This window comes from Pituophis catenifer, unplaced genomic scaffold (assembly GCF_029215685.1).
Source record: "Pituophis catenifer annectens isolate HBS135680 unplaced genomic scaffold, rPitCat1.0.hap2 SCAF_2, whole genome shotgun sequence".
NCBI classification, from domain to species: domain Eukaryota; kingdom Metazoa; phylum Chordata; class Lepidosauria; order Squamata; family Colubridae; genus Pituophis; species Pituophis catenifer.
The window spans coordinates 83382266-83396042 of NW_027256882.1; the positions used below are offsets into that span (position 1 = coordinate 83382266).

Sequence of the window (13777 nt, forward strand, 5' to 3'; positions counted from 1 at the left end):
GAGAAAAGCATTTGGACAAGGTGGTCTAATCCAGCATAGCTCTTTGTATATTCTTACATAGAAAGATTCTTTGAAGAAACAATAATTACTGATGGATGTACATTAATTTGGGATATTCTTCAAGATAATAGCATAGGCATGTTAGAAAATCAGTTAGAAAATCTTTAGCAGCATTTTACTGTTGAGGCTATCGAAAATATAAGTTGATTGCATCTTTACTAGCAATATCATTAGCTAATAAAGGATTTGTATAATAAACCATTTCTTTCTTTAATTAGGAAAAGACGATTATATCTCAGTTTAGATATCACAAAACTTTTAGAAAATGCAGGAATAAATTCTAATGAGCTGATGCCAAGACACCAAGATCCTGCTAATTTACCAACAATTGAACAAAACAAAGACCCTCTTTTCCCCATCTATCTACCATTACAGGTAAGATGAGGGAATTATTGGTATTTGTGTTCCACTGTGCAGGTTCTCCAGCCTATAATAAATATTTATCGAAGTATTCATTACTATATGATTTTCCATCAGCTTTTCTGTTGTATTTATAAATACCCAATTATTATTGGAAGGTGCTGCTGTCCACTATGTCTAGTATTGGAGAGATTCGTTTAAAAATTAAGATTTTGGTTTGAGTGGGGAATGGAAATGGAAATAACCACAGTGTTTAATAGTAGGTGTTATACCTTTCATAGGGGAAGAGTTTGATGATTGGGAATCTGATCCTACAAAATGTAATGTACAAAAAACCACCTCAGAATAGTGATTACATTCCAGAGTTAACAGGAAGGACATTTCATACAGCCCAGGTTGTTTTTGAGTGAAATATTAATATGCGTTTTCTTGATTATGATTGTATGCCATCAAGTCAGTGTCAACTCTTAGCAGTCGCATAAGTTTTCTCCATGAGTATAGCTTCTTATTTATTTAGATTTTTGATGATGAAGAATATGATTGCCGGACCCCAGAAGAGTGGCTATTATTGGGGGTAGAGCCTGAATCTCCAGATCGGAAACCAATTCCCGGAAAAGCACTCTTACCTACTGATGACATACTTGGACATGGTAAAGTACAGATGATACAGAATTGAGTTATAACAATGATTAAAAGAAAAAAAATTACAGCTTTTATCCCCTCCAAGTTTTATATTTTGAAAATTAATTGGGAGGGAAATATGGTTTTTTTAGTTTAAATAAATCTATATAATTATCTGATTTATATTCCATGGCTTTAATATTTCCAGTGTAGTTGACAAAGTAGTAAGACCAGGGCCGGATTTAGATAAAAAGAGGCCCTAGGCTATTCCACTTATGAGGCCCTTTCACCTATAGTGAAAGTGTAATTTTAATTTTGCTAACAATTTGAATGTAGGCCCCTCTTGATCTTGAGGCCCCCTCTTGATCTTGAGGCCCTAGGCTGAAGCCTAGTTAGCCTATAGGAAAATCCGGCCCTGAGTAAGACATAATATAAGAACATTAGATAAAACACAATAAAATAAAGCTTGGAACTAGCATAAAAAATTAAAATAATAATTTCACAGAGTAATATAGAAAGTTATAAATTAAAGCTGCTACATATAATAATTAGTAAAAGGGTGAAAAAAGTAGGTTTTTTGACTGGAAAATGAAGAACATTAGTGGAAGTACCAGATGAGCCACTTTGAAGAGACAATTCTACTAGTGGGAATTTTTCATTGCTCATGGTACTTTAAATAGAAATATCCTCTCCAAAAAATTCAGATTACACTCTCAGTGAATATATAGACTGATGCAAGAAAAAATCCTATACTTACAATTTTTAAAAAATATATAACTTGTCAGGAATATCTGATTTCAGCTAATTTTCATGGAAACCGAGTCTGTGATGCTCAACATTTTGAGCTTTAGTGTCAGTGGGTCTAAGGCATCACATTTTTTTCTTGTACCTCCCTATGAAGCGTGGAACTCTATTACCTTTTGTGCAAGTTATAATTTAAGAAGTAGTCTCTGATTTTTATGTCTTTCTCCTAAGTGTACAACATAAGATTTTTGTGAGGTTTTTTTTCACAAAGCATTGAATTGTCAAGACAGGTCTTCAGCAATTTTGAAAGAAAAATTCTTCATTTAGAAACATTCCTTTATCTAAATATCTATATCTGTATATCTATATACACACGTACACACACATACTGGGTAGTTTATAAACAATTAAAACAACCCAGAAAAACAACCAAAAAGAAAAAAAACCGAATTTAGAAGCAAGAAAAAAATAATATAAAAGCTTATAAAAAGCCATAATAAAATACATAAAATTCACAGTCCATTGATTAAAACAATCAGTACAGCCACTGAACTTGTCAGCCTTACAAGGTTGATCAGACAGGAAAGAGGACCAGATAAACTAATTTTACTTTAATGCTACATTAACAGAATCTTGCAAATTTGAAAGTACATCTCTCCTCCTTCCCTGTCCACATTTCTACTGCCAGCTCAGCTGCCTTTTATCTGTCTGGTTCCTTGGCTACATCTCTTCACCCTGTTTCCCAAAGTGATTCCCACATACCATTAAAGTATCAATTTTTTTAAACTGCCGAGTCCCCATACCCATTGGAAAAAACATACATTCAGGGTCTCGCACAAAGCCAACTTCTTCCTAAATCTATTAAAGTATTGAGAAAATCTGGGATCAAGAACAGAAGGGGTGATAATTGCAGCTGCGTGAAATGTAATTTTTGTAATTCCACTATTCTAATTAGGGCAATTGTGAAATAGTAAAACTGTGTTTGTCATTAATACCTAAGGAGATCCAAAAAGCCACACACTGATCTATAAGTGGATAAATGTTGGAGTCTTGGATTATGATGAAGAGTCAAAACTCTACTTGGTACATAAGACAAACAAAATGGGCCTTGTTCGAGACCTCAATGGGAGATGTATAATCAATGGAGGAATGACAGCTGAAGGTGAGTTTCAATTTAGTTATCACTGGAATGCAGGAAGGAAGGACAATTTCTGTATCAGTTAGCTATATCTAAAACTGTACATAAAAACCCTGTGTTGTAGTGTAATTTGTGATCCCTTTTATAGGGAACAGCTGAACATTTTAAAATGGCTTTCTCCTTCTAGTCTTATGCATACTGGCTGCATATTTGATTGTCAGTTGGCTTTCTGTAACCCTTGCAGAGACCTTTGAAAGAGGTTAAGAGAATAAGGAGGTGATCAATCCCTGACCACATCACCTACAGTCACAGTAAGGGATAATAAATATATAATCAGATGTCCCAAAGGTGGTTTTTCAAGACGCAACTGGACTTTCTGTTTTTTCTTTGAAATAGTTTCGCTTCTCATCCAAGAAGCTTCTTCAGCTCAGAAGCATCTTGGATGAGAAGTGAAAGGTCTTCAAAGAAAAAACAGAAAGTCCAGTTGCCTCTTGAAAAACTATCTTTGGGACAACCATGACCTGGATGACTGAGAATCTCCATAGACATATAATCAGATTTGTGCTCTGACATACAGTTTATCCACATGTCCTTGTTGTCCTGGTACTGATATGACCCAGTGTGCTGACATGGCTAAGATATTGGCCTGAGAACCTAGGTTCTAGTCCTTCCTTAGCCATGGAAATTCATTGAGTAATTTGGGTCAATAACATTCAGGAAACTAGGATTGACAAACAGAAGAAGCCCTCACTTATAGATATATCCTGTGTTATTGCATAGAGCAGAAACTTGGGGAAGATATGCCACTCCAAATTGTCCCCCTTCCCAACTGGCTACAGGTCAGGTGCCCCTGACAGAATTAGCTGACATTAGCTGACAGAATTTAACTTGCATGGCAGTCAATTTCTTTCTTTTTTTTTCTTTTTTTTCTTATTTATGTCTGTATACACAATTCTCTCCCCACAAACATTAAGTGCATTCTGCTGTAGGTGGCAAATGCAAACTGACATCTCCCCCAGCCTCTTTGTCATCCTTGCCCCAGAGAACCACCTCTACTACTGTCCTTCAAGACAGCTCACCAGAGAGGTAGGTTCCTGTCTGTCTGAACCCTGCCATTCACTGGAGGCTTGGGAGATACACCTATTTTCCTATTTGCTGCTAAACTTGCTTTCAGAAGGGAAGGGCAGGGAAGCAGAGAGTGGACAGGGTCTAGATGCTGATTGTAGTCCTGGAGCTGGTTGGGATCACAGTGCTCATGGCCAGAGACGGCTGTGACATGGGAAGCAAGACAGCTCCACTGTAGCCAGGCACCTCTGGGCCCCAGCTTCTTACAGCAACTCCTGCTGGACTCGTTTTAGAGGTGCAGGAAAAGAATTGCCATAGGGATAGCAGTTTTCCAATCAGTATACTTTCCCCCCATTTCAAAGACAGGAATAAAGTACATTGTGTACTTTATTGTGTAATAAGAAGCCATACAGGGGGTATAGTGAAAAGGCAAAAATGTCACTGTTTGCCTCTGTGAAGGCCGTTAGTTCCTCTATGGTACTATTGGACTGCTGCTGCTTTTCAGGGCAAATAAGACTGCTGAGGGCAATTTAAATGAGGAAAGTAAAACAGGAGGAAAGGGTTAAAAGATATGTGGTCTTGTTACTTTAACTAAGAAGAGAAACAAAGCAGTAGGAGACCTGATAAGAGAGCTTCTGCTGTCTCACTTAATTAGACATGTTGACATTTTTCCTCAGTAATCCTCTAAGTCTCAATTTTGATTCTCTTATCCATTTCTTTTTTCAGCAAAAAGGCTATTAACTGGACAGTAGCCTGGTTATGCACAGGCAGTTTTGGATATTTAAACTTTCACATTTTCTGTTGTCTTGTTTTCTGATCTCTGCCTAGGGAGACCCCCACTGATCGACTGTCAGTATTGGGTGCCTCGGATCCGTTTGCTTTTTCTTGCTGAGGATCCTCGTAATTTTGCCCAGCGTGTGATCACAGCCCACAATTTAAGGAAGAAAACACAGGCACTATTGTTATATAATCTCTATGTGGACTGTATGCCAGTAGATGGATTGCAAAGCATTCAAGAGAAAAGTTTGCAAAATATGAAACAAATGGCAATCCAAACTTCACATCTAAAGAAAGGAAGCCAGTAAGTTTCATGATACTTTTTCAAAACTTCTTATCGCTCTTCATATTATTAACTTTTGTCAATGACAAGAAAGGCCCAGCCAGCTGGGTAAAAGTAGAACCTGTTTTTTTCTCATTTCCCTTTTTGTTCCTTCTTTGCTACTCCTTTCCCTCCTTCTACACATGCTAGAAATATAGCCTTACGTGACAAACAAAAATGAATAAAGAAAATGAGTAAATATAAATGAGAGCAGAAATTATTTGAATAAAGTTAAGTGAAGTCGGATGCAACTATAATATGGAATGGCATGGTATTACCAATCATTTTTACGCATACATTTGCAGTTTTACAATTAAAAATTGTTAAAATACATTTGGGGGGGGAGCGAAAGGTGGAATTTAGTTGACTTTCATAGACTCTTCCTTTTTTTTTTTATTGGAAAAGTTTTACAATTACATTTTCTCCCCATTTCCCCCCCCAACCCTCCCTAACCCTCCCTAACCCCCCTAACCCACCCCTCCCCCCGGACTTCCACAGAATATAATCCAAATCAAAATCCCCTTTTTATAAAACTTGAACCCCTCCACCCCCTGTATATTTTTCACGTCTTCACAAAATTCAAATATTTCTATCTTTATATAATACTTTCAGTTAAAAGCTATCTGATACTTCCTACTTTGATATTTATTCTGCACATAATCTATCCACTTTTTCCACTCCCATTCATAAGTCTCTTGTGAGCGATCTTTTAGATATGCTGAAATCTTCGCCATCTCTGCAAAGCTAGCCATCTGCAAAGTCCATTCCTCAATAGTGGGCATAGCTTCATTTTTCCAATATTGACCTATCAGTAATCTCGCTGCTGTTATCATATACAATATCAACTTTGTTTCACCCAATGTAAAACCCTTAACTATACCCAATAAAAACAATTGTGGAGAAAACTGAATTTTTTTCTTCAAAACATTCTGCATAACCCACCAAATTTTTATCCAAAAAGCCTTCACTTTCTTACAAGTCCACCACACATGATAATATGTGGCATCTAAGCAATCACATCTCCAACATTTTGGTTGAACATTAGGGTACATACACGACAATTTCTTAGGATCTAAATGCCATCTATAAAACATTTTATAAAAATTTTCCCTCAAATTCTGCGACTGTGTAAATTTAACATTCTGAACCCATATTTTTTCCCATGTTTCCAACATCACTGGTTCTGCAAAATTTTGTGCCCACTTAATCATGCAATCTTTAACCAATTCAGTTTCTGAATCCCTTTCTAACAAAACATTATAAAGCCTTTTAATATGCATTGGACCTTTCTCTTTTATATGTCTAACCAATTCTTCCTCATGCATCATTATACCAATTTTTTGGTCCTCTTTCCATCTCAATTGAAGTTGATTATACTGTAACCAAGTTAAATTAATCCCTTCTGCCAACAGCGTTTCTAAAGTCTTCAGTTGCCATCTGCCCGCATCTGCAAAAAGAACTTCTTTATATAACCCCCCCCCCCGAGTGACATTATATTTGTATTCCACATGATATGACCAAGATCCAGCCATAGCGGTATTTTGTAATCCCATTTGAGTCGGTGCTTCTTCCAAACTCTCATCAAGGAGTCTCTAAGTATGTGGCTTTTAAATACTTTATCCACTTTGTTCTCATAAAATAAGTAAGCATGCCAACCAAATTCAAGATCAAAGCTTTCTATATTCAATATTCCAGTCTTTTTCCTTCCAAACCAATCACTTGCTTGGGTCAAAGCTGCTGCTTCATAATATAATTGTAGGTTTGGAAGTTTAAGACCTCCCCTTTCTGGAACATCTTGAATAATTTTCAGTTTCACTCTCGGTTTTTTCTCGTTCCAGACAAACTTATTCAGTCTACTTTGCCATTCTTTCAATTGTTTATCACTTTTAAGCACCGGAATCATTTGAAACAAAAAAAGAAATCTTGGCAAAATGTTCATCTTAACTGCTGCTATTCTTCCAAGTAAAGACAGCTGCAGTTTTTTCCAAGTCTCCATATCTTTCTGTACATCTCGCCACAACACCTCATAATTATTTTGAAACAGTTTCATATTTGATTCTGCAACCTGAACTCCTAGATATTTAACCTTTGGTACTATCTCAAAACCTGCCTTGCTTTCAAGTTCGTGTTTTCGATCTTGTGTCATATTTTTAACTATCATCTTAGTTTTTTTCTGGTTCAATCTAAATCCTGATACTGTACCATAGTCTTTTATAATGTCTTTCATCTGGATTATTGATTCCATCGGCTGTGTTAGGGTAACGACCAGATCATCTGCAAACGCCCTTATTCTGTAATCCTCTTGCCTTATCACTATTCCTTTCAAGATACTCGAGTCCCGTATTGTATTCAACAAGACTTCTAATGTTAAAATAAATAACAATGGGGATAACGGACAACCTTGTCTTGTTCCTTTTTCAATATTAAAGTCTGTTGTCAAACTTCCATTAATAATAATCTGTGCCTTTTGTTCTTGATAAATTGCTGAAACCGCCTGTATAAATTGATCCCCAAAGTCCATCTTTTTTAAAGTCTTTAATAGAAAATTCCAATCCACTCTATCAAAGGCCTTCTCCACATCCAAGAAGACCAGCACTGCAGGGATCTGTTTATTCTTCTCAAGATATTCCAGTAAATCTATAACTTGCCTTACATTGTTCTTCATATATCTGCCTTCTATAAATCCCACTTGGTCACAATGAATCACCTCTTGAATAACTGGCATCAACCTGTTGGCTAATACTTTTGCAAATATTTTATAATCATTATTCAGAAGAGATATTGGTCTAAAATTCTCAGGTTTTTTAGGACCTATTTGCTCTTTCGGTATCAATGAAATATAAGCTGTTTTCCATGATGGGGGTATTTTACCCCCTTGTTGTATACTACAAAATAAATCTTAAAGATGCTCAATCATTTCTGCTTGTAAAGTTTTATAGTACACCGCAGTTAAACCATCCGTCCCAGGAGCTTTAGCTGTTTTCAATTGTTTAATTGCGGCAATAATCTCCTCAGCTGTTATAGGATAATTCATTCTCTCCTTTTGTTGATTGGTAATTTTTGTAACTCTTTTGTTTTCTAAATATTTTTCTATAAGTCCATTCTGCGTGTCATCTTTAGCATATAATTTAGTGTAATAATCTACAAAAACTTCTTTAATTAATTTTTGTTGAGAAATTTCCTTCCCTCCAATATCAATACTATCAATAGTCCGTGTACTCTGCTTCTTCCTTAGTGTGTAAGCCAACCATCTGCCCAGTTTGTTAGCGTTACAAAATGTATTATGTTTCGCATATTGTAAATTTGTTGCTGTTTGTTCTGCCATAAGCATTTGAAATTGATCTTTCAGAAGTTTTATAGCACCACGTATTCTTTCATATGTTGGGTTTTTTATAAGTAACTGTTCTTTGTTCTTTATTTCTACTTCCATTTCAGATCTTTTCTTTTGTCGATTCAGTTTATGTTTAGAGTTCATATGAATGAGTACCCCTCTCATATACGCTTTACTCGCATCCCACACGATTTCAATAGGGGTACCCTTATTCAAATTCATTTCAAAAAATTCTTTCATCTGCTTTTTAAGTTCTGTTATATTTTTTTCATATCTAAACAAGTTTTCATTTAATCTCCATGATCTTCTCTCAGTCTTTCCCATCTCAATTTCTATCCATACTGGGCTATGGTCGGTTAAAGTCCTTGGAAAAATCTTTGTTCTTTTTGTTTTAACAAGTAAATCAGCTGATAGTAAAATAAAATCAATCCTAGAAAAGGATCTGTGTCTATCTGAGAAAAAAGTAAAGTCCAATTCTTTTGGATTATGTATTCTCCAAATATCTTTTAATTCCAAATCTTCTTTCATATCAAAAAAAGTCTGTGGTAGTCTAATCCTTGACTTCGCCAAACTCTTTTTATCTATTTTAGAGTCAATTACTCCATTCCAATCTCCCATGATTAAAATAGATCTATAGTCCCATTGCAGTATTTTAGAATGCAAAGTTTTGTAGAAATGATCCTGTTGTTGATTAGGAGCATAAATTCCGATCACTAGAATTAGACCACTTACTGTATGCAGTTCAATTGCTATAAACCTACGACCTTCATCTGCTTCTATAATTTTAGCTGACAGTCTTTTATTTATATAAATAACCACACCATTCTTTTTTTCCAAATTTGAGGCTATAAAATGTGTTCCTAATTTTGAATTTATCAAATATTTTTGATCTTGTGTTCTAACATGAGTTTCTTGTAGGCAAATTATATTATTATTAAATTGTCTCAAATATGTGAATAATTTTTTCCTTTTCTGTGGTGAATTTAATCCATTCACATTCCAAGATAAAAACTTAATCGTCATGTAGACTTTTTTGAAGCGACGAGCAGAATTGCCGAATATCTTCCGAATCGATAGTCTTCGGCTTTACTCCCCCCATGGCTTCACATTCTTGTATATTACTCTTGACTCCCTTCTTGTATTGTTGTGGCTTGGGCCTTTCCTGTTGTTGCTTTTCTTTAAGTTGCTTAGAAATTGCTCGAGTTACGCGCTGGTCTTTAGCTTCAGCCATCCGGGCTAGGTCCAAAGCCACATCTCTTGTAGTCTTAGGTGGGTCAATCACAATCGGAGAGGGGTCTAGCAGGGGCTCCTCCAGAAAACCTCCTGTAGCTCCCTGCATTTCCGTTGCCTCTGGTTCCACCTGCTTAAGCTGCTCTTCCATCTCTTGCTGAAGTTGCTTCTCCTTGTCACTCTCCTTTATCTCCAACATAGTAGATGTACGTGGGGATGGTAAACTCTCTTTAAATACATTAGAATAAAATTGTTCTGCCTTCTCAACAGTGTTTAATCGATATCTTTCTCCATTATACCTCAAAATTATGCCAGTTGGAGCATCCCACCGAAATGGAATTTGTTGTTTTTTTAATTCATTCACTAAAAATCCAAAATCTTTTCTATCTTTTAACATCTTGGGTGGTAGCTCTTTATAGACTCCAATCTGAGTTCCCTCCACTTGCACAGCAGAGAGAAAAGACTTTTGCAAAATATCATTTCTCATTCTTCTGTCTGTGAAATATATCACCACATCTCTAGGCAATTGTCTTTGTCTGGCCACCCACGAATTCACTCTGTAAATTTTATCCATTTTGTAAAAAATCTCTTCAGGGCTAATCTTTAACAACACAGCTAGAGCATCAGCACAAATCTGTCTCAAATCTTGTCTATCGTTCTCTTTTATGCCTCTTAGCCTTATAGCGAATTCCATGGACCTGAACTGCATCATTGTAATTTCATTTTCAACTCTCTGCATTTTGTTATCAGCATCAAAAATTTTATAGTCAGTTTCCTTCATTTTAACATTCATTTCTGATTTAAATTCTTCCACCTTAGCATCCGTTTTAATAATTGCTTCTGACAAACCACACCACTGTCATTAATTTTTTAGTCACCTTGTCATATTTCTCTTGCACCACCTCTTTAAGTTCATTAATCTCCTGCTTAATTTCCTGTTGTGACTTTTCAAATTTCTCATCCAGAGCCTGAGTAATAAAATCCTTTAAACTTTCAAAATCAAACTCTTTTTTCTGGCTCTGCTGGCTGGGAGGCTGCTGTTCAGATTTACGTGTGGGGGATCCCCCCCCCCCCGCCGCCTTCCCTTCCTGTTTGGACTGCTTGGAAGCCATTCTGCCATGTAGACTAGCTTTTCCAAAAAAGGAGATCCTTTTTCCTTTTCCACCACCACAAAGTCCTCTAAAAAATTCCTCCAGGTTTAATCAAATTGGGGATGAGATTAAAATTGAAGCAAGATCAGGCTTGTTTTAAAAGAATTTTTCCTTTCTTTTCTTCCTTGTTACAGACAGCGCAACTTTGTAGCTAGTTGAAGTAACATTGCTAATCCACTCTCACTTTCAGCTTGTTAACGCTGAAGCCGGGCGCCATTTTCAAGCAACTTTCACTCACTCACGCTTCTACTTTGAATCACAGGGGTAGTAATACTTGCATTTTCGAGGTTTCGAGGTTCAAGTTGTTGTCTCCCCCTGGTTATTTGAGTTAACTTTGTTTAAATGGAAAGATTGCTCCTGCCGCCTTGCTCTGCGCTGGGCAGATTCGTCCCACGCCATCCGGAGTCTCGGCGAGCTGAAAGGGAGCCACGCCTGTTTCCTCCCCAGTAACAGCTGTCTGGGGGTCACAGGGGCTCAACCTGCTCTTCGCCCACTCTCTTCCACAAATCCTTTGGATTTGGGAACTTCCGAGCCGCTTCTCTGGATCGAAGCGGCTCTAACAGGCAGCGGGGCTGGCGGTCCAAAAACAGGACCGTCTTTCGTCGGCAGGAAGCAAACCGGAAGTCATAGACTCTTCCTTTTGTTATCATTTCTTTTTGTGATTCATGAGTAACCACAAATTTGGAAATGCTAATGTACATTTGATGAGTATACATTTTTAGGAAATGCTAATATATACTCAAATGAGTCTAATCAGTGTATTATATAACTGAATGGAAGTAATGGAGATCTATGAATAAGAAGTGAGGTTAAGTGTGAAAATGAACTTGACACTTGCATTCTATGTATTCTATGACTTGAACAATTTGAGATGCACAAGGTAGATGAATAATGGTATAATACATCAATTCCATCACACTATATTATGGCAAGAATAATCTAATTAGTACGTAGGACTAATAATATTTATGAATCATCCATTAGGGAAAAATCTGATTTTAGATAAGAGTGAAAAGAATGCAATGGAATGCCTACAGAAATGTTTGAAGGTATCCATCCCAATAACATCCCACTTCTCCTCATCCATTTTTTTAAATATCTGAGTATAGGATCATCCCTTTCTAAATTATAATACTGTGAATTATTTTCCTTTTGCCTTTCTTCTTGCATATTATATTAATTTTGCTCTGTGTGTAGTTAAAACAATTCAGGCCCAGCTGTCACAGGCAAGTAGTTGCACAGATTGAGACATTGCTCAGGGTGTATATCTCCATGCTCATTACCATTCAGCTACTTTATTAGGCCTAGATGAGTGTCATTTTTAGGTGGAGAAACTTATTCCCGATAAGTATCAGGAGTTAGTCCCGATAAATATCTCTAGCGTTAATCTTGCTAAATGCTAGAGAATCTGCTCTAGTATCTCCTGGTATGTCTCCCTTTCATCTTAGGGCATTTGCTTTAGATTTGTTGGTTTTTTAATTCTCCCATCTCAGTAACATGCAAGCATTTATGATCAATTCACAATTACAATGTATTGTGAAATATATGGAATATTGCTCCTTATTCTCTCTCTTCTGTCTAATACAGCCTTAAGTGTAACATAACTACTGTATTTTTCGGAGTATAAGATGCACCTTTTTCCCCCCTAAAAGGGGGTGAAAATTTAGGTGCATCTTATACACTGAATGTAGCCCCGCCCACCCACTAGCCCCCACCCTTTGGCCTCTGCCTCGCAGCAGTTACCTCCTTGCAAGCAAACAGCAAGAAAAAACAGCTCCTTTCAGCTTCAGCACAGCCTAATTAACACAAGTTGATTGGATCAGCTTCCCAGCTCTCAGCTGATTTGCTCTCAGCTGTTTTGCGCAGGGCTCTGCTGCTGCAAAGAGGTAAATTGCTGGAGCAGATTTTTTTTTCCTTGTGCTAATCAAGCTATGCTGAAAATGAAAATGAAAGTAAAGCAGGCTGTTTGCTATAACGAGACAAAATTGCTCAGAGGCAGAGGCAGAGGGAGATTTCTTTTTCTTCTTTTCCTTACCAAAAAAGGTAGGTGCATTTTATACTCCAAAAAATACGGTATGCTCCATTTTCTCTTAAGCTTGCCATTCCGTTCTCCCCCTCGTGAAACTCCATTAATGTGCTACAAATGCTTTTAATGAAGAAGCAAAGCATAAGTGAGCACAGGAGAAATGAATATGGGACTAGAAGTATGAGTGACACAGACATATCATTTTGAGAGGTCATTGTTCATTCAGTTAATTAGTTTTTTAATTATGCTTAAGGATTTTACGACGTCTGCACCTCCTGGGAAAGGAAGTGTCCCTAGACTATGAGCGTACTATGAACATGATTAACTTTGACAGAATTGTCACTTCGAAGCGTCAGATATTTTCTTATGTCACTCTGCCTGAGAAAGAGGAAGAGAAGGTACCAGAGAAAGGTAGGCAACACATGACAACGTGCACACAGAGAGAAAGAGAAAAATGCTTATAAAATGTGCAATTTTTGTGGTTAACTTCAGATTGTAATTGATGTATTATAGAAGATACTATAAAAAGAGACATTAGTATCACAGATTTCTATCTATTAAATACTGATGACATTTTGTCAAAAAATGTTTTAAAAATATACTAAAATAGCAATTTCCTAAATCCTTAATTTGTCAAAATTAACATTGGCCAATAGAGTTGGTTCTCAACTTGCAACCACAACTGGGACCAGAATTTCCATTGCTAGGCAAGGTAGTTGTTAAATGAGCCATGTCTGATGTTACAACCTTTTTGGCCACGGTTGTAAAGCAAATCACTGCAGTTGTTCAGTGCCTGTGGTTATTAAGCAAAATCAGCTTCTCCCATTGATTTTGCTTGTGGAAAGCTGACTTGGAAGATCACAAATGGTGATCACATGATCCTGGAATGAAGCAATCATTGTAAATATATCCCATTGCCAAGTGCCTGAATTTTGGTCATGTGACCATGGAG

General features: G+C 36.8%; 1 protein-coding gene across 1 annotated transcript in view; it reads left to right on the top strand.

Annotated features, from left to right (window-relative positions):
- DNAH1 (dynein axonemal heavy chain 1) overlaps positions 1-13777 on the top strand; it is a 163992-nt gene that overhangs the window by 17363 nt on the left and 132852 nt on the right. The window contains exons 4-8 of the mRNA XM_070933699.1: positions 279-435; positions 938-1070; positions 2786-2947; positions 4817-5069; positions 13079-13236. Coding sequence (XP_070789800.1) covers positions 279-435; positions 938-1070; positions 2786-2947; positions 4817-5069; positions 13079-13236 — 863 coding nt within the window. The remainder of the gene's footprint in view (positions 1-278; positions 436-937; positions 1071-2785; positions 2948-4816; positions 5070-13078; positions 13237-13777) is intronic.